Source organism: Micropterus salmoides, unplaced genomic scaffold, assembly GCF_014851395.1.
Source record: "Micropterus salmoides isolate LMB-PRFRI ecotype aquatic unplaced genomic scaffold, ASM1485139v1 Ms_hic_scaffold_10, whole genome shotgun sequence".
NCBI classification, from domain to species: Eukaryota; Metazoa; Chordata; class Actinopteri; order Centrarchiformes; family Centrarchidae; genus Micropterus; species Micropterus salmoides.
The window spans coordinates 2,501,686-2,521,037 of NW_024040041.1; the positions used below are offsets into that span (position 1 = coordinate 2,501,686).

Consider the following 19,352-nt stretch of genomic DNA (forward strand, 5'->3'; position numbering starts at 1 on the left):
TCTTTTATACAGGTAACGAGTTCAAACAGGTGCAGTTAATACAGGTAATGAGTGGAGAACAGGAGGGCTTCTTAAAGAAGAACTGGTTGGTCGGTGATCAAATTTGGTGATAATGTGCATCCTGTCACCCTCTACACTCACCTAAAGGATTATTAGGAACACCTGTTCAATTTCTCATTAATGCAATTATCTAATCAACCAATCACATGTCACTTGCTTCAATGCATTTAGGGGTGTGGTCCTGGTCAAGACAATCTCCTGAACTCCAAACTGAATGTCAGAATGGGAAAGAAAGGTGATTTAAGCAATTTTGAGCGTGGCATGGTTGTTGGTGCCAGATGGGCCGGTCTGAGTATTTCACAATCTGCTCAGTTACTGGGATTTTCACGCACAGCCATTTCTAGGGTTTACAAAGAATGGTGTGAAAAGGGAAAAACATCCAGTATGCGGCAGTCCTGAGGGCGAAAATGCCTTGTTGATGCTAGAGGTCAGAGGAGAATGGGCCGACTGATTCAAGCTGATAGAAGAGCAACTTTGACTGAAATAACCACTCGTTACAACCGAGGTATGCAGCAAAGCATTTGTGAAGCCACAACACGCACAACCTTGAGGCGGATGGGCTGCAACAGCAGAAGACCCCACCGGGTACCACTCATCTCCACTACAAATAGGAAAAAGAGGCTACAGTTCGCAAGAGCTCACCAAAAAAGACAGTTGAAGACTGGAAAAATGTTGCCTGGTCTGATGAGTCTCGATTTCTGTTGAGACATTCAGATGGTAGAGTCAGAATTTGGCGTAAACAGAATGAGAACATGGATCCATCATGCCTTGTTACCACTGTGCAGGCTGGTGGTGGTGGTGTAATGGTGTGGGGGATGTTTTCTTGGCACACTTTAGGCCCCTTAGTGCCAATTGGGCATCGTTTAAATGCCACAGCCTACCTGAGCATTGTTTCTGACCATGTCCATCCCTTTATGGCCACCATGTACCCATCCTCTGATGGCTACTTCCAGCAGGATAATGCACCATGTCACAAAGCTCCAATCATTTCAAATTGGTTTCTTGAACATGACAGTGAGTTCACTGTACTAAAATGGCCCCCACAGTCACCAGATCTCAACCCAATAGAGCATCTTTGGGATGTGGTGGAACGGGAGCTTCGTGCCCTGGATGTGCATCCCACAAATCTCCATCAACTGCAAGATGCTATCCATCAATATGGGCCAACATTTCTAAAGAATGCTTTCAGCACCTTGTTGAATCAATGGCACGTAGAATTAAGGCAGTTCTGAAGGCGAAAGGGGGTCAAACACAGTATTAGTATGGTGTTCCTAATAATCCTCTTCCAAACTGCAGTTAATCTATTGCACACTCAGATCTAGAACATGCACAGAAATAGAAAAACCAAAATAATAATATTCACAATTGGGATACCATCCTTCAATTTCATAATCTGCTGTCATTTCTGGCCTCCGGCAGCATGCTTAAAAGCTTTTTCACCATTTGGGAGCAGAAAAATATAAAATAAAAGAGGATTTTATCCATAATTTAATTTATGTATTTTTAACACAGCTGCACAACACTGACAAAGCTATAGTGCAATTTTCACTTTGACAATACTTTATTAAAACACATCTTCTGTACCACAACTGTCACGTGATTGTTAACTTTCAATAACAGCTCTGCACAGAAATCACAGTACAGTAGATTCAGAACCTCAGGTGGCATTTCTGCTCCAACCTTCATATTGTCATTGCATCCACACTGTTGTAACTTTGGCATCTTTTTAAAAAAGCTTTTCTTTAATGCGATCACACTCTTCTTTACAACAAGTCTTACCTGTTTTATTGTTTATGTTTTGTCTTCTATTATTGTTGTATTGTTTAAACTGTCTGATTTTATTTGCCTCATTGCCTGCTGAAATGTTTCAATCCTGGTTTAACCACCACAAGAACTGTATTATTATTATTATCATCATCATCATCATCATCATCATTCTTCCATGCTCTCATATATAAGGTGGGGTAGAAAGAGTCCATTCTTCATTTAGTCACTCAGATTCATCTTTCCTTTGCAGGCCTTTATCCATCCCTCCTGGTATTACAATATATATTATAAAGTTCATGGGAAAAAAACATTACAAGCCCAATTACTCAACCTCACAAACAGTATGTCCACAGTATTTATTTGTCGGATTCCTCTATTAGTCCAGTCACCCACCATACATCCATCAGGAGGGTGGTGGTTGCACACTGTGTGGTATGGTGCTGTTTGTTCCACAGTCGATGTACTCGTATGTCTCAAGCGAGAGCTGCTCATAGTGGGCCAGGTAGTACACCGTCATAGACATCCTGCAGCAAACGGACGACAAAACAAAGTACAATTAAACTGATACTGATAATAACTTGAACTCTGTAACTTGGTTAGCAACATTTGGATTTAAAGGGACTCGTCAACATGTTTGCACCATACAGTCTATGGTTGGCACTTCTTTGCTTTCTTCTCAGGAAACGGAGAGAAAGAATCTCAGTAGTAGACACACACAGCACAGAGTTGGAGTCAGGATATGGCTACGCTAGCCAAAAACACACCTTCCAACACCTCTAAAGCTTATGAACGCGTTGTATCTTGTTTGTTTACTGTGCACACAAACAGGAACGGTGGTTTTAGTGGGTGTGACATGATGAATCCATTTATTGGTGAAGAACTTTTTATCCATCAGCCCAGCACTTTGCACTGTTTCCCAGAGTCTGGTTGTCAAAGTGAGGTCGCTAGACTTGGTACTATCAAGCCTGTAGAGAGACCTATACTAAACCCACTTACTTAAGAGTGGGAGAGACTACAAAGTAGTACTGGGCAGATGGATACAGTGTTGTTAATTCAGCACACAAATCTCTAAAATCACACATTGATATTTCTGTCTGTAAGTGAAATACATTATAAAAGGATATTCTATATTTTACCTAATAGACCCAAACTATTCCTTCATCACCATGTACACACATACTTTATTTTGACTCACACACACTTTCCTGCTCCCAAAAATCTCACTAGAGCAAATTCACTATTTCCTGTTACTGAAACGAGTCATTAATGACTATCTATATGTCTTTTTACTATATGTATCTTTTATTACTTGACAGAGACATCTGCACAAGAATTCCAATGCTCTTCGTTTGCTTGCATCTGAGCAAATAAGCAAATGCCAAATAAAAGTCTTGTAGTGAACTGAATTGTGTTGGCTTCAGCACAAACTGGGGTAGAGGTCAACACAGATACAGTAAATGGTTATTCCTCTGTTATCTGGCATTAGTAGCACTGACAATACTGAGACCATCCTTAGAATGTTACTACCAAACTACTGTTGAAAGATTCAAGCCAAGAAGTGAACAGAAGTGAAAAAATGAAATATTCATATTTGGTTTTCAAGAGTTTAGACTGCATGAAATGCAGTGCATGAACAAACCACATCCCAACTCTGTGTAGCAAATTAAAGCAAATACTGCGGAAACTTGAGGAATTGGCGTTCCACCAAACTGGAAAATTCCAACTCGTTTAATTTGGCAAGATAGTATTAAAACTCACAGTAAGGCCCGCCATAATGCCAGAGCAGCGTACTACCCGTCGTTAATAGAGGAAAATAAGAACAGCCTCATGTCTCTCTCTCTCTCTCTCTCTCTCATATATCCATATTGCAAAAATCAGGAAAATCCAGTCTAAAAATGATGCAGAAAAACTAGTCCAGGCATTTGTTATCAGGCTGCTCAAAAAAGTCCATGAGGACTCTTCAGCTGATTCAGAATGCTGCAGCACGTGTTCTGACAGGAACCAGGAAGAGCTTCTCTGCATTGGCTTCCAGTAAAATGCTGTTCTGCCAGTGTCTGGATGTGTGTGAATGTTAGTTTCTGTTTCAGCACTTAGGCTCAGTGTATGAATGTGTATGACGATGCAGATGTAGTGTAAAAGCGTTTTGAGTGGTCGAAAAGACTAGAAAGGCGCTATACAAGTAGGCAGACACCATCTCCACATTTAAGAGTAGGCTTAAGACTTTCCTCTTTGATAAAGCTTATAGTTAGGGCTGGCTCAGGTGAGTCCTGAACCATCCCTTAGTTATGCTGCTATAGGCCTAGACTGCCGGGGGATTTCCCATGATGCACTGAGCTCCTCTCTCCTCTACTTTCTATCCCTATCCCTCTGTATGCAACCTCATCCCATTATTGCATGTTACTAACACAATTTCTCCCCTTTCTGGTAGTCTTGTGCTTTCTCGTCCCTCTCCTCTCTCCTCCAATCACTTCCTGCAGGTGTTTCTGGCTCTGGAGCTGTGGAGTCTGGATCTGTGGTTGCGGGTCACCTGCTGCCCCCGTGTTCATGCTCAGCACCCTCTACTACAATTATTGCTACTAGTCCTATTGTTATTATTGTTATTATAATCATTAACATTACTATAAATATCTGTTCCATTATTCATTCAGTCTGTACCTCTGTGTGTATATTGTTTAGCCTGCCCCCCTCCCCCCAAATCCCTCTCTCCCTCTTTATGGCTCTCTCTCGCCCTCTCACTCTCTCTCTCCCTCACCCCCAACTGGTGGAGGCAGATGGCCGCCCACACTGAGCCATGGTTCTGCTCGAGGTTTCTGCCTCTTAAAAGGAAGTTTTTCCTTGCCTCTGTCGCCTAGTGCTGCTCTTGGTGAGTATTGTTGGGTTTCTCTAAATAATATCACAGAGTACGGTCTAGACCTGCTCTCTTATGAGCGCTATGAGAAAACTGAACTGGATACTTACTGCAGGTGCAGATACAGAATGTGGACGGGCAGGGAAACCCTCCTACAGTAGTTACTGCAGAAAAAAAAGAGTGCCATGTACATTATTTGTACAATAATGACAATATCACAATACATTGACAATACATGTTTTGAACAGATTAAGCAGATGTGAAACACACAGACAGACAATAAGCCTAAACAGAAACACATAATATTCCAGGAGGACAAAGCTGACTCTACCACCAGGTAAGCTGGTATAACAGGCTCTACCAGTGTACATGGAAATTTAAAACCAACACCATCTGATCTTACACACAGAGCTGTGAAGTTTTACTTTCTGTATTCTTTTTGTAAATGTAACTACGGAGATTGAATAATTATTTGCACATTACATTTGCATATTTACTGTACAGAGTGGTATCAAGTGGTACAGAGAATACTCAAAATGTCAATTTGTTTAACAGCAACAGAAACTGTGAGAAGCAGCAGCATTTAGGAATGATTCTGAATGAAAAGAGAAACTCGGAGCAGCAGAGTAGTGAATATGACATGACTGAAGTCTGCATATTTTAATACGCCCCGAATGAGATCCGTATGATATAGTCAGTAACACTGGCAGCTCACCTCATGTCAGGGTCTGTCAGCCTGATGGGGATCACAAAGGAGTACTGGAAGGAAGAGTCACAAGCCATTCATTCAGTATATTCAGATACCAATATAAAGTAATTCACAACACATGGAAATCTGAACAGAACTTTTCAGGCCAACAGGTCTGTCTGTCACTACTTTCTGACTCTCTGTGGCTCTCTGCTCCAAGCCCACTGGTTCTACCGAGTATGTAAAGCTTTAAAAACAGCTCACAAATAGTTATGTTTAAAAAGGTTCAGCAATTTCCTCAAAAACAAACAAACAGGCGGGAAAAGTGCATTTGTTGGGGTCTATTTTCAGCCATGAAATTAATCCAAAATTGTTTTTTGGCTCTCTTTTTCAGGAATGCCCTGTTTACACACACACACACACACACACACACACACACACACACACACACACACACACACTTGCGGCGTCTTCATGTCAGCACACAGCAGCAACCAACACACTGTTGGTTACACAACCTGATGTGCTCTGCTGATTCTGAGACATTTGACACTATCTGAAACATCCGTGATCAGATCAGTGTTAATGTGCCCAGGACGCCCTTGACAAAGAGATTTTATCTCAATGGCTCTTTTACCCTGGTTAAATAAAATTAAAAAAATCCTTCACTGCTGTTATTTCCACGCAAGATTCAGATTTAGATTTAGTAGCTCTTACTCTACATCGGTCACTGTTTAATTCTACACATTTATATATCCTGGGCAGCCCTTCTTACCAAAAATATAGTTTACCACAAAAGTGATTATACCCCTCACATTTTTGTAAATATTTAATTATATCTTTTCATGTGACCCAATTTGGACATTTTCACTTAGGGGTGTACTCACTTTTGCGGTTTAGACATTAACGGCTGTGTGATGTGTTTTTGAGGGGATCAAAATGGGGACCTTTGAGCAAGTCTGCTTCTATTACTTTATTAATGGTTTAAGTCTTTTCATGGGATTGTGACAATATGAAAAACATAGAATGTATCAACATGATCTTTTAACAAACATCCTGCTGTATCTCATGTCACAATGGCAATTGTCTGTCTGTGTTTGTTGGCAGATTTTGCAAGAATGGTGATATAATGATCTTAATAATAGAAACCAGTCTTAACCATGTTTTTTGCTAACATACATTATACTGTTCGGTCGTTCATCCTTAGATGATACTATCCGTTCCTGTGAGCTTGGTATGACTCACCATTTTTATGGATAGTGGTTGGACAGAGGTGACATTCTTAATGGAAACTGTTCCCACCACCGTGTCAAAGTTCAGGGCCTGCACAGTCAGATTGTATGCCTGCACCGCTGCAAAGTTGTGGTTGGTGATGTTCAGGACATTCTACAAGGAAACACAGTTGGCATTTATAACATGACACATCGCCCTTAAATGAGAGAGTTCCACTGTTCTATTATGACAAATCCTATCAATCCTTCCATCCACACCTTTCACTTTTCTTCCTTCATCCATCAAACCCTTCATTCCTCTCTTTCACTCCCTCTCTACCCACCGTGATGTTAATTTGGACATCGTCTTCAGTGAAGTAAACAAATGATGACTCGATGGCTACTAGAGAAAGAAGGACAGAGCGTGGGAACAGGAAGAACACCACCAGGGAGCTGACCAGGAGGCACAGACCAACCGACGTAGCAACGTACAGCTTCCTGAGAGAGGAGCGAACAGATCAGTGGAATACATCAAAACATCATCAGCCGAGTGAAACCACCTCAGGCCAGCCTGTTCATGTAATAACTTATAAACCATTCAGACCAACACAGGTTAGACCCGAGTCGGGAGTCAAATCTCTCTCCACAGATGTACACAGTGTAAGTGTTTTCTTACGTGTGTCTGGGACTCAGCCTCTGGTCATTACAGGGGATGACGGCCACCAGCTTGCTCTCCTGACCTGTAACACACATGGAACATGGTTTCATAGCATAGATGGAATGTGGGAGCAAATTTGATATTGTGAGTAGTTTGATCCTCTCAACTGCAAAAGAATTGAGTCACGATACCCCAGGAGCACAGCTGGGTATGTTTTAAGGCTTGTACCACGACCAAGTGGGAAGCTTCTGGTCAGAAACGTAAATCTCACGAGGAAGTCGACCCCAGACGACCCCACCGTCTCGGCGTGGATCACAGACTGTCTCTCGGACATATCTGCATGGATGAAGGCTCGCCACCTTCAACTAAACCTCTGTAAGACTGAACTCTTGGTTATTCCAGCCAAGCAATCTGTCCACCATAACATCACACTACAAATTGACTCCTCAACCATCACTCCAACCAGGGTGGTGAGAAACTTGGGTGTCGTAATTGATGACCAGCTGTCCTTTTCAGACCATGCTGGTACTGTCTCTCGGTCATGCTACTTTGCTCTATACAATATCAGAAAAATCAGGCCCTACCTCACTCAGCACCCCACCCAGCTTCTGGTACAGGCCATGGTTATCTCTCGCATCGACTTTTGCAATGCCCTCCTAGCAGGTCTCCCAGCTTGTGCGGTGAAACCCCTACAAATGGTTCAGAACGCAGCAGTGCGTCTGGTTTTTGATCAGCCCAAAAGGACTCATGTCACTCCATTACTCAGTGACCTCCACTGGTGCCCCGTGGCCTCCAGAATCAGAATCAAGTCACTAATGCTGCATACAGAGTGACGACTGGGTCTGCACCCATCTACCTAAACTCCATAATACAAACTTACATTCCTTCTCGGCTTCTCCTTCTCCTCCAACGAACGCCGCCTGGCTCTGCCATCCCTTCACACAAAGCAATCGCAGTCCCTGTTCTCATCTGTGACACCACGATGGTGGAACGAGCTACCACACACCATCAGAGCAGGGGCGTCCCTCTCTAACCTCAAGAAGCTCCTGAAAACTCATCTCTTCTGAGAACACTTCCTCTTGTAACACCTCTAACATCTAACATGCACTTCCTGTGCTCTTCTTCTATCCCCTACAATGATCTTGTATTGATTGCACTTTTTTGTTAAGTCTTACTTCTTTCCCTAGGTATTTACCCCATTAATGTGATAGGTGCTATTAACTTTTACTAGTATTTTTTGCTGCTCTTACTAGTATGTATTGTCAGTTGTAGATCTTGAGCTGTATTTGATGCTCTGTTGATGCTTGAATGTTGTTTCTCAAATGTAAGTCGCTTTGGGAAAAAACGTCTGCCAAATGAGTAAATGGAAATGGAAGTCCCTTAAGCCTGCATTCTTTTGAACAGCAACTCTTCTGGTTGCAAAAAGAAGTCCAGTTCCATTAGAAACAATGGTAAAATTCTCAGCTGAATAATTACCTCAGTAAACACTTTCCTAATGAGTTTATGGTCTCATTCAATAGTTTCATGTTTTCTTCAATACAGATTGATGTTCATTTAGTAAATTAAATGTCCCATTTAGAGGAAAATAGACCATAAAGCAGAGTATGCTTCAGGGCAGGATTATCTATGTTACCATGGCGACCTGTCAATCAGGCTAGAGTGACTCGTACCCTCGGCACTGTGGAAATTGAACCTGTGGAAACCGCTTGAAAAAGCTTATTAGGAGTTGGCTGTTCACTTTCTCTGGTGAGTACATTTAGTTTTAAGAATGTTGTTCGCTAGACAAAATTGTCTGCCCTGTTAAAATGACAGTTAACGTGAATTACAGATGCACCTAGCTAAGCAAGCTAGCTAGCTTCACACACGGCTGTTAGCTCCACCATCTCGTCCAAATATGGTCACACCTATTGGCCAAACTCGGCAGTCCACAAACCAACAGGTGATGTCACGATGACTGCATCCACTTCTTGTATACAGTTTATGACCACGACCCAACATTTTTATTTGTTTTTATTTTTTACAATACAGTGTTAGCACTTTGAGGCTGATAGCAATTTGTTGCTATATGAAAGTAAAAAAAATTATTATTTATATATTATTTGATAATGATAATAATGAATTACATTTATATAGCGCTTTATCATAGATACTCAAAGCGCTTCACAGTGATGTGGGGGGTACTCACCTCAACCACCACCAATGTGTAGCACGGCAGCCATTTAGCGCCAGAACGCTCACCACACATCAGCTTGAGGCAGAGAGGGAGGGAAACATTGAGCCAATTACAACGGGGGATGATTAGATGGCCAGATGGTAAAAGCCAGGTTGGGAATTTTGCCATGGCACCGGGGAACCCCCTGCTCTTTGCGACAAGTGCCATGGGATTATTAATGACCACAGAGAGTCAGGACCTCGGTGTAATGTCTCATCCGAAGGACGGGCTGATATTCCTTTTTAACATAAATCATGAGCAAACATTCAAGCATCCCTTATATTTGATTATTAAAAATGTGACAGATGTGTACAGAACACATTTTGCAGTGTAAAAATATCCTTGTCAGTGCTCTCTGGTGGAAAAACTACATAATGGTGTCACTGTTTCCAGATTACCCAACAAATCTTTTGGCCCTGTCAGACACACTACAAAGACGGTTACTGTGCAATAAACAGGATACTTACACCAAATACAACAAACAAAGGAGTGCTTCTAGCTGTCGTGCGGCCGCCATCTTGTTTTCTAGTGCATGTGTGGAATGCATGTGTGCGTGCAGACCCTGGATGTAGTATGTATACAGGCATGTGCATGTCTCATGCAAGTCCACAGCTGTCCGTTAGCCTTGGGTAGTATCTGTTTTTTCATACCTCCCTGATATTTCATCGGGGTCCAGGGTATATCACGGTATTTGTGTAAAAAAATAAAGTAACAGCTGAGTCATTGTAGCATGTATGACAATGTCTAGCCTACAATGATGTGTGTCTAGGAGATACATCTAACGCTTAATCTTATTTTTTCTCTTATTTATTTTTCTATTCTACTTTTTCTTGTATTTTCTTATCTGTTGTGTTGTATCTGGAGCTGCTGTAACAAGTCAATTTGAATGAGAACGTGAATACCAGTGTGGGATCAATAAAGTCTATCTTTAGACATTTACTTAGTAGGGCAGTACCGAATGTCTGTTGTCAAATGAAGTCACTTGGAAAAAAAATCCTCAAACAAAATCCTCAATTTGAATAAAGCGATACACCTGATTAAATGAGTTAGTGTTTCATCAATACTAAGACAAATACCATGATATACTGTAGACCAGGCAGAGTAGATTCAGTTCTTGGTGTATTTAATAATAAAACAACAGGCTTATGTGGTGTAGAGGCAGGCACAAAGGTGAACAGTCCAAATCAAAGCAAACAAAATCCAAACTGGTACAGGCGATAATCCAAAGACAATAAATCCAAACTAAATCCAAACACACGAGCAGAAAACAAAAAACAAAAGACAAAGACGACGGACAACAGACAATGTGAGGACACTCAAATATGCAAGAGGACATTGATTAACAAAACACAAGTGGAAATATCAGGGTGTACCAAACAAGTACAGAGCCTGGGCTGAGTACAAACACCAGGTTTTTTCAGACAGCTAGCGGACCGTAAGGAGATATTCACTAATTATGGCAAAAGACGTGTATTGGATTAGAATCACTTACCCCACCTTTAATGATAAGAACTGGTCAGTTATGGTGCTGTTAGATTGCTGCTAGATTATTGTTAACACAGGTGCACACCTCCTCTTGTGTGTGCAAACGGGAGAGTAAACAATTTTTTAACCACAATAAAGATGTTGTTTTTGAAAGGCTAACAAATGTGGACTGAAACATGTGAAATTTGGAAATGACTAAATCTGTCTTTTTTCAATAAATGTAGACTTTTGGACTTCACAATGCTCTGGAGTTATTGAAAATGTTTCGATCACACAAGTAAGGAAACAATCCCATGCAGCCACTAGGGTTGGGCGATTGGGCAAATATATCTGCAATCTTTTGGGGTTTTTTGGCAATTTATTTTGCTAATTTAAATTTCAGCCCTGAAGAATGAGTGAGAGCCACCGCTCAGCGACAGACTCTCGTTCAGCAAGCTAACCCAGTATAAAAAGGCCAGCAACGGCCAAAAGAAGCAGAGGAGAACAGCGTGTAGAGCTGCATATACTGTACACACACGGGCAATCGCCAGTTGTTGGGCTGATGGTGGCTGGTTGGAAAATTCTCTTAACCTTAACCTCAACACATCACCTCCATCAGTTTAATAGAAAGAAGAGCATCTGTATTTGTAAGGCATTGAAAATCATACCTTTGGGTTTTCCAAATACCCTGCTATATCAGAGATCAATAACTCTTTCAACCTACAAATTTGTATTGAATTAAGATAGAGAAAACAGTGAAATGATTAAAGAAAAAGCTGATTTATCGATAATAGAAATAATCATAATAAATAATAATAGCTGACACTTAGAATGGATGGAACTTCTTATTCCAGACAAAGGGGTTGTGTGTGTGTGTGTGTGTGTTTTTATTACCTCTGGGTATGCGTCCTGTACCCTGGCAGGTGGGACAGTGCACTGTCTCTCCTGAGCTGCGTCTCCTGCTACAGCTCTGCTTATTGATGTCCTCCTTCTCAATTATACGCTGGCTGTCATCGTCTTGGCCGTACCTACTGTGCTGCGATCCCGGCCCCATAGAGCCACCATCACACCTGCTGTGAACTGCCCCCATACCTGAAGAAACACCAAGAATTTCAGCTAATAGTCAACTACAAAATTTAGACAGACTGTTGGCCCCATCTATACTACTGTGGAGGAGGAGGAGGAAAAAAAAAAATCTTCATTCGAAATGTTTTGAGGCGAAATTCTTCATGTTACTAAAATAAAGTCATAATTTCAAGATGATTCATAACATAAAATATGCATGTTTTTCTTATAATATTAAGATTTAATTCTCATATTGTGACTTTTTTCTCCTAAAAGTATTACTTTATCTTGAACTATTTTAAAATTATGACTTTATCATTATGATATTATGATTTAAATGTCAGATATTAGACATTGGTCCTAATACTCCATAATACAAAACCACACTTTCAGTCACTAGCACAGTGTATTACACTCTAGTAGAGGATTAAAGGATAGTTTCCCCACTTTTTCAAGTCCTTCTTAAAACAATACTCACATGCCCATATGAACTGTGACACTGTTTTGGCTTGCTGCAGTCCTGTTCGTACTGACCTTTAAGATATCCCTTCTAAAGCTTTCTAATGTGAAAGATGGAGGACAAAATCTACAGTCCTTCCATGCAAAAATGCATTCTGATGTTTATCTGAAGCTAATGTTGGTTTTAGAATAACAGGGATATATTTTACTGTTACATTAATTTGAGTAAACTTGTCTTTGGTTCCCTGGTCAATGTTTCCATGCTGAGCTCTGGCACAGGGACAGTAACATAAAGAGGGGATTTTGTTGCAAAGATGTAGACATACCTCCTTCATTTGCTTAACTCTTCTGAAACATCATATTAGCTTCAGCAGATATTAATGAGCTGGCCAGATGCTAAACATTTGAAAATCGCCTTTTCAATTCAAGGTTTGCTTGTTCTACTAATGTAACGCAAATGCAGCCTGCGTGTCCATTTCACAAGCCGGCAGAAATACTTTCACTTTCCATTAATGTCGCCGAATGAATGCAGACTACACACTGAATACACATCTACGTCACAGGACTGATTCTTTAACAGAATCCTCTCATTACGCAGAGCAAGCTTTCTTTTGATGGAAATTACTTCTGTTCTCTAATTTGCATTGGTTGCCATTTGTTTTATAGCGATGTCCGATGAATTAATTAAAGGGATTTTTGAAGTTAGGTTGTATGAGATACTTGTGTATAACCTACACTAGATGGTGGTTGGCACTCCCAGATTTGGAGAAGCAGACAGAAATATATTTAGAATATTTTACACAGATTTCTCTTGCAGTAAAATCGCCCTTTATGACAGTTAACTGAAGCCGGAACTGGAACTCACTCAAATCAAAGTTATTATTATTATATTATTATTATTATTATTATTATTATTATATTTTGTCAACTCTGTCAGACATACCAAAAAAGCATGCTATTTTAATTTGATTAATTTAACAAGGGTGTCTAAAGTATCTAATAATGGTGTTCAGTAACATGGTTAAGCATTAAAATGCATTATATACATTTTTATTGTGATCACACTATTTTGAAAAATATATTTTTTTATTCCATTGTTTTGTACATTCCTTTTTAATATTCAGCATACATAATCAATCAATGTTCTTGGGCAAAGAAGACATTGTTGCATGTAGTTCGGCTGGTGTCTTAGTAAACACAATAAATTGAACTGAGTTACACATTTCTTTGTAAAAGGAAAAAAAAATCATCTGACAACTGTGTAACTGTAACTGTGTTATGTAGGTTCCAGTATCCTTCCTGTGGTTTTCCTTCCTCCTTCCAATGGCTCACTGGAGAATCAAAGAAAACTGTCAGAGACTAATAATATATTAATATGTCTCACTGTCCCACTACATCAGGGGCTATGCTGCAGAGCTCTCTTGTACGGCTTGATGCCTTCCCAGAAGAATGTCTTTGACTCAACAGAAGCAGAGATCCCTCCTCCCATGTTTTGGGTGAGCATTTTCTGTTGGACTAGGAGGGTGCAGAAACTCCACTTTCAGATCTTGGTGCTCGGTGTCTACATCAATGGCCTTTACTAGTAGGGGTGGGGGGAAAAAAATCGATACAGCATAGTATCGTGATATTTGCCATGGCAATACTGTATCGATACACGGACGCCAAGTATCAATATTTTATTATATAAATTGCAGATGGGATTTTTAACTTTTTTTTTTGTTCTTTTAGTCCACTAGAAAACGTAACAGGACCATATAGAAGACTGAAAAAGTGATATGAACAAACAGAGAAATGTACCTTTTTAGATAAACAGATGTTGACAAAGTTTGAAAAGTTGTTGGAAAAAGGTAAAAAATTGCAATATATCTCAATATATTTAAAATCGCAATAAAATCGAATCGCAACATAAATATTGTGATAATATTGTATCGTGGAGCCTCTGGTGATTCCCACCCCTATTTACTAGCCACCAATGGTCACCATACACCACTGCTAGCCAGTCTCCATCCTCAATACTGTCAATAGTTATTTCGACTATAGTGACCTCAAGACCCTTCCGTAGCTCCCCTTCCATTTCCTCCCCCTCGCAAATTAAAGCAAATATCGCGGAAACTTGAGAGGAATTGGCGTTCCACCAAACTGGAAAATTCTCGTTTAATTTGGCAAGATAGTCTTAAAACTTATAGGAAGGCCCTCCGTAATGCCAGAGCAGCGTACTACTCGTCATTAATAGAGGAAAATAGGAACAACCCCAGGTTTCTTTTCAGCACTGTAGCCAGGCTGACAGAGAGTCACAGCTCTATTGAGCCAAGTATTCCCATAGCTCTCAGTAGTTACGACTTCTTGAGCTTCTTTAATGATAAAATTCTAGCTATTAGAGACAAAATTCACCAAGACCTGCCCTCAACTGGCACCAACTTGCACTAGTGCACTGGCACCAGGTTGCTTAAAGATGTTTTACCTTTAGTCAGCACCTCTATACTAGATATGATCAATCTATCTTTATCAACAGGCTATGTACCACAGTACTTTAAAGTAGCTGTAATTAAACCTCTTCTGAAAAAGCCCAAACTTGACCCGGATGTTTTAGCCAATTATAGACCTATATCTAACCTTCCATTTCTCTCTAAGGTTCTGGAGAAAGCAGTTGCTAAACAGCTGTGTGACTTTCTACAGAGCAATAGTTTATTTGAGGATTTTCAGTCAGGATTTAGAGCTCATCATAGCACAGAGACAGCACTGGTGAAAATTACTAACGACCTCCTTATTGCATCAGACAAAGGACTTGTCTCTGTACTGGTTTTATTAGATCTTAGTGCTGCATTTGATACCATTGACCATCAGATCCTATTGCAGAGACTGGAACATTTCATTGGCATTAAAGGAACCGCTCTAAGCTGGTTTAAGTCCTATTTATCAGATCGATTTCAGTTTGTACATGTTAACGATGAGTCCTCCATGCATGCCAAAGTTAGTCATGGAGTTCCTCAAGGATCTGTCCTCGGACCAATCCTCTTCACTTTATATATGCTTCCTTTAGGCAATATTATCAGGAAATATTCCATAAGCTTTCATTGTTATGCAGATGATACTCAGTTATATCTATCGATCAAACCAGATGAAACTCATCAGTTAGCTAAACTTCAAATGTGCCTTCAGGATGTTAAAACCTGGATGACCTGTAATTTTCTAATGTTAAACTCAGATAAAACTGAAGTTATTGTTCTGGGGCCTAAGCACCTCCGTGACGCATTATCTAAAGATATAGTTTCCCTTGATGGCATCGCCCTGGCCTCCAGCACCACTGTGAGGAATCTTGGAGTTATCTTTGATCAGGACATGTCGTTTAGGTCTCACATTAAGCAAATTTCAAGGACCGCCTTTTTTCACCTACGTAATATTGCGAAAATCAGGAACAGCCGGTCTAAACATGATGCAGAAAAACTAGTCCATGCATTTGTTACTTCTAGGCTGGATTACTGCAATTCCTTATTATCAGGCTGCTCCTGCCCTCTCTCTCTCTCTCTCTCTCTCTCCCTCTCTCTCCTTCACCCCAACCGGTCGAGGCAGATGGCCGCCCACCCTGAGCCATGGTTCTGCTCGAGGTTTCTGCCTCTTAAAAGGAAGTTTTTCCTTGCCTCTGTCGCCTAGTGCTGCTCTTGGTGGGAACTGTTGGGCTTCTGTAAATAGCATCATAGAGTACGGTCTAGACCTGCTCTTTTATGAAAAGCTCTGTGAGATAACTGTTGTTGTGATTTGGTGCTATATAAATAAAATTGAATTGAACTCTTCTATTTCCTTTCTTCCCGGCCCTTAAATCAGTCTGCTGTTGATCATGGAGTCAGACAGAATCATTCGCTGGTGCTTAATCTTGTTCCTTGTGATGTTGTTCTGCGAGAAGAGTACATGAAGTCTGGCTGATCCCCTGGAGAAATGTTGCTTTTTCTGTGCTGTCTGTTTCTTCTCACTCACTTACTTGTAAGTCAAGCCAAACCGGTGGATCTTATGAAGAAGGTGATACTTCTTCATAATCTTGCCTGATAATGTCAGCTGTCGACTAGTTGATTTGTCAGTTGGACGGTGCTGACATGTTAACGCTGTGACAGCTGTGATATCAACAATGTTTTGAAATAATATAAAATTGACTTACCAGACTAAGTGTTACATCCAACTAAAGCAGGAAGTGGAAAAGAGGTCCTCTGGGTTATATCTGACAATAACATTTCCTGATTTATATGGAATGATGAAAAACATCTGAAAGAGTTGATGGAAAGTGAGGACAGGCAGTTTTTTTTATGGACAGCTTAAGTTTCATGTAGTTCCCAATTACAGGGTTTGCATTTTAACAAATTCTAATGAAATGATTTTAAAAATGTCTGAAAATAATTTCATGAGTGTACATACACAGGTCATTTAGATTTAAGTTTTAAATTATTTAAATTATCATTAATTTCTTAATTTTTAACACAAAGAAGACTTTTGATGTGTTGTCCCTGATCTCAAGAATCAGTGGTGGTCCCATTTAGAGTAAAATAGATGATAAAGCATGGTATGCTTAAGGGCGTGGCTATCTTGTGATTGACAAGTTGACAAGCCAATATGCAAAGGCTAAAAGATATAGGGTGGAAGGCGCGGCTATAAAGTCACCTGGATCTTCTGCATAGCTTCTGTGTTGTAGCCAAGACCAAGACCAGAGTTTATCGAGGCCGAGACAAGACCAAGACCAGTTCCCCACATTACATGGCACACAACAAAATGTGGACTTTTCAAACACTCCTTTTCCATGCTTACCATCATGGGGAGGGGTGACAGTTGTTAACGGGAACAACGTATTTTTAATTAGGGTTACTGGTTGCATCTGAAGAAACACATTTTACATCCAATCAAAGTTAGGATGTAACAAATAAATCAGACAATGTAAAAGCAATTTATTGCTATTCCCAAAGTTATGGTCTTTCTTGACTGGTCTTGAAATGAAATCTTGAAATGAAATCCCAAATCCTCAATGTCCGAGACCAAGACAAGACCGAGAACAAGTGCGGTCGAGAACGAGACAAGACCAAGACCATCAAAAAGTGGTCTCAAGACCGGTCTCGAGACCAACAACAACACTAGCTTCTGCATTGTGTGGCTCCACAGGAGCAATCGCACTAGAGATTTCCCAGGATATCCCCTTAAATTGGGATAAAATGATTTAATCGTGCAACTCTTCCAAACTTTAAAAAAGGCTATTGAACCAAACTGATCAAATTCTGATAGTAAAACAAGTCTTTTGCCGGCGGTTGTGAATCTCAAAAATAATTATCCACTGTTTCCCTTTTGGGACCAGTGTGCACCACGGAACTGGAAGTTATAATTCCATGGTTTGGCTATTGGCTTCAAAGCGGGGGGGCTTGGTTCAAAAGGATAGTCCACTAACCAAGAGGTGACATTATGGTGGCTAAGTCCATTTGTACAGTCTGTGGTTAATTCAGGATTTTTCCCCATGAAAATGTAGTTCGTAATTCAGCAAAACTGGCAGTTTTAGTACCTGCAGGACAGGTGTAGTGTTGTCAGCAGCGCAGAGAAGAAAACAGATGTCTCCCTATGACAGTCATGTAGTGTTAGGGGGACTTCCAGCAAGACGGCATGTTGAGCAGTGCTCATGTCTGAGGCTGCAGAAAATCTGTCCCTAACTTGGCCTTTACTCCTGAAGAACACTCAAATTGCTCATAATGAAAAACCAAAGTGTGATCAAACCTGCCAGACTGAAATTTCAAGATGGAAACAATACAAAGACCCAGGCTGCAACAAACATAAACTCTTGGCAACAAAGAGACACAAAAAAAGAGCCAATTACCCCACTTTTTCATTAGAAATCTCAGACAAAATGTCTAGATTAATAAATAATAATAATAATGTCAGCTTTATCGGGAGAAATAAATGTCACTACATTAGGAGAGAAGGTCTCTTTATGGAGAAAATTTTGGATTTACTGATTAATAATTTGATTATGTTTGGTAAGCACTTTATCCACAGGTGTAAACACTTACAGGTAAAGCCCCATATGAATGGATGGAAGAATTAAACTCAAGATTTTTGCAAAGTCTTTGCAATACACGATGAACAAACAGAAACATTTTTCTTTGTTGAACTTATTTATGCTGCTGGAATAAGAAACTCAAATTCTCCTTATTTCTAGTGGTTATTTTATTTTAGTCTTGCTATAATTTTACACTGTTTTAACACTATTTGTATTTGCGATTGTTTAAGCATGCCATGAAGAGTTGTATTGCAATTTGTACAATAAAAAAAAGTAATGCAGCGTTGTCTATCATCGTACAAACATTTGGATCATTTGTTGAACGTTTAGGTTTGTTTCTGCAACAACATATGGCAACAAGCTCTCTAGACATGTCGTACTTTCAATGTCCCCTGAATCCCCGCCTCCCCCAGATGTTCCTGAGGTGTTGGATAAGCGCACTCCGCGTTGACAGCTTACCTGGCCTGTGAGCTTCTGTTTTAAGATCTTTTAAGCGTCTTCTGCGTCATCTTCATGTTGGAATCAACGATGACTTCTTGTTTGCTGATGTTTGGTAGCTCCGATAGCGTCGGACCAACACTTCCGGTCACAATTTTCAAAGTAAAACTCTCATAGACCTCACTTTTCAGGCTATTTCGCCTCGTTAACTCATCGTTTAGGGATAGGTTCCATTCAGTGGTGTAGTCTGCGTCATACGCAGGTATACGCCCTATACCCACTAGGAACGGTCAAACGTTTCCGTATACACACTTAAAATAGCGAGATGATACGTAACAATATCGTTTTGTGACAGAACGTTCACGTTCATTCATAAATTCACCCCGTCTGTGTTGCGAAGCACTGAATTTACGTTTGTGGCGTCCGTGGCCTGTGACCGGGATCTGACGTCAACTACCAG

At 40.4% G+C, this 19,352-nt stretch overlaps 1 protein-coding gene across 1 annotated transcript; it reads right to left on the reverse strand.

Annotated features, from left to right (window-relative positions):
• Positions 1–1,594: 1,594 nt before the first annotated feature.
• LOC119918791 (transmembrane protein 106B-like) lies at positions 1,595–19,090 on the reverse strand. The gene is made up of 8 exons (XM_038739482.1): positions 18,914–19,090; positions 11,803–12,000; positions 7,251–7,314; positions 6,919–7,072; positions 6,609–6,749; positions 5,391–5,434; positions 4,786–4,839; positions 1,595–2,351 (listed from the first exon to the last, which is right to left on the reverse strand). Exons 2-8 carry the CDS (start codon positions 11,996–11,998, stop codon positions 2,231–2,233), a joined length of 774 nt encoding a protein of 257 aa, XP_038595410.1. The 5' UTR covers positions 11,999–12,000; positions 18,914–19,090; the 3' UTR covers positions 1,595–2,230.
• Between the last annotated feature and the right edge of the window lie 262 nt (positions 19,091–19,352).

What these genes read in the sequence shown, in the direction of transcription:
- LOC119918791 (XM_038739482.1), bottom strand. Translation starts at nt 11,998, where the DNA reads ATGGGGGCAGTTCACAGCAGGTGTGATGGTGGCTCTATGGGGCCGGGA. An exon ending in AGGCTGAGTCCCAGACACAC is followed by an intron (nt 7,073 to 7,250) that starts GTAAGAAAACAC and finishes CTCCTCTCTCAG; the next exon opens with GAAGCTGTACGTTGCTACGT. An exon ending in ATGTCCAAATTAACATCACG is followed by an intron (nt 6,750 to 6,918) that starts GTGGGTAGAGAG and finishes GTTTCCTTGTAG; the next exon opens with AATGTCCTGAACATCACCAA.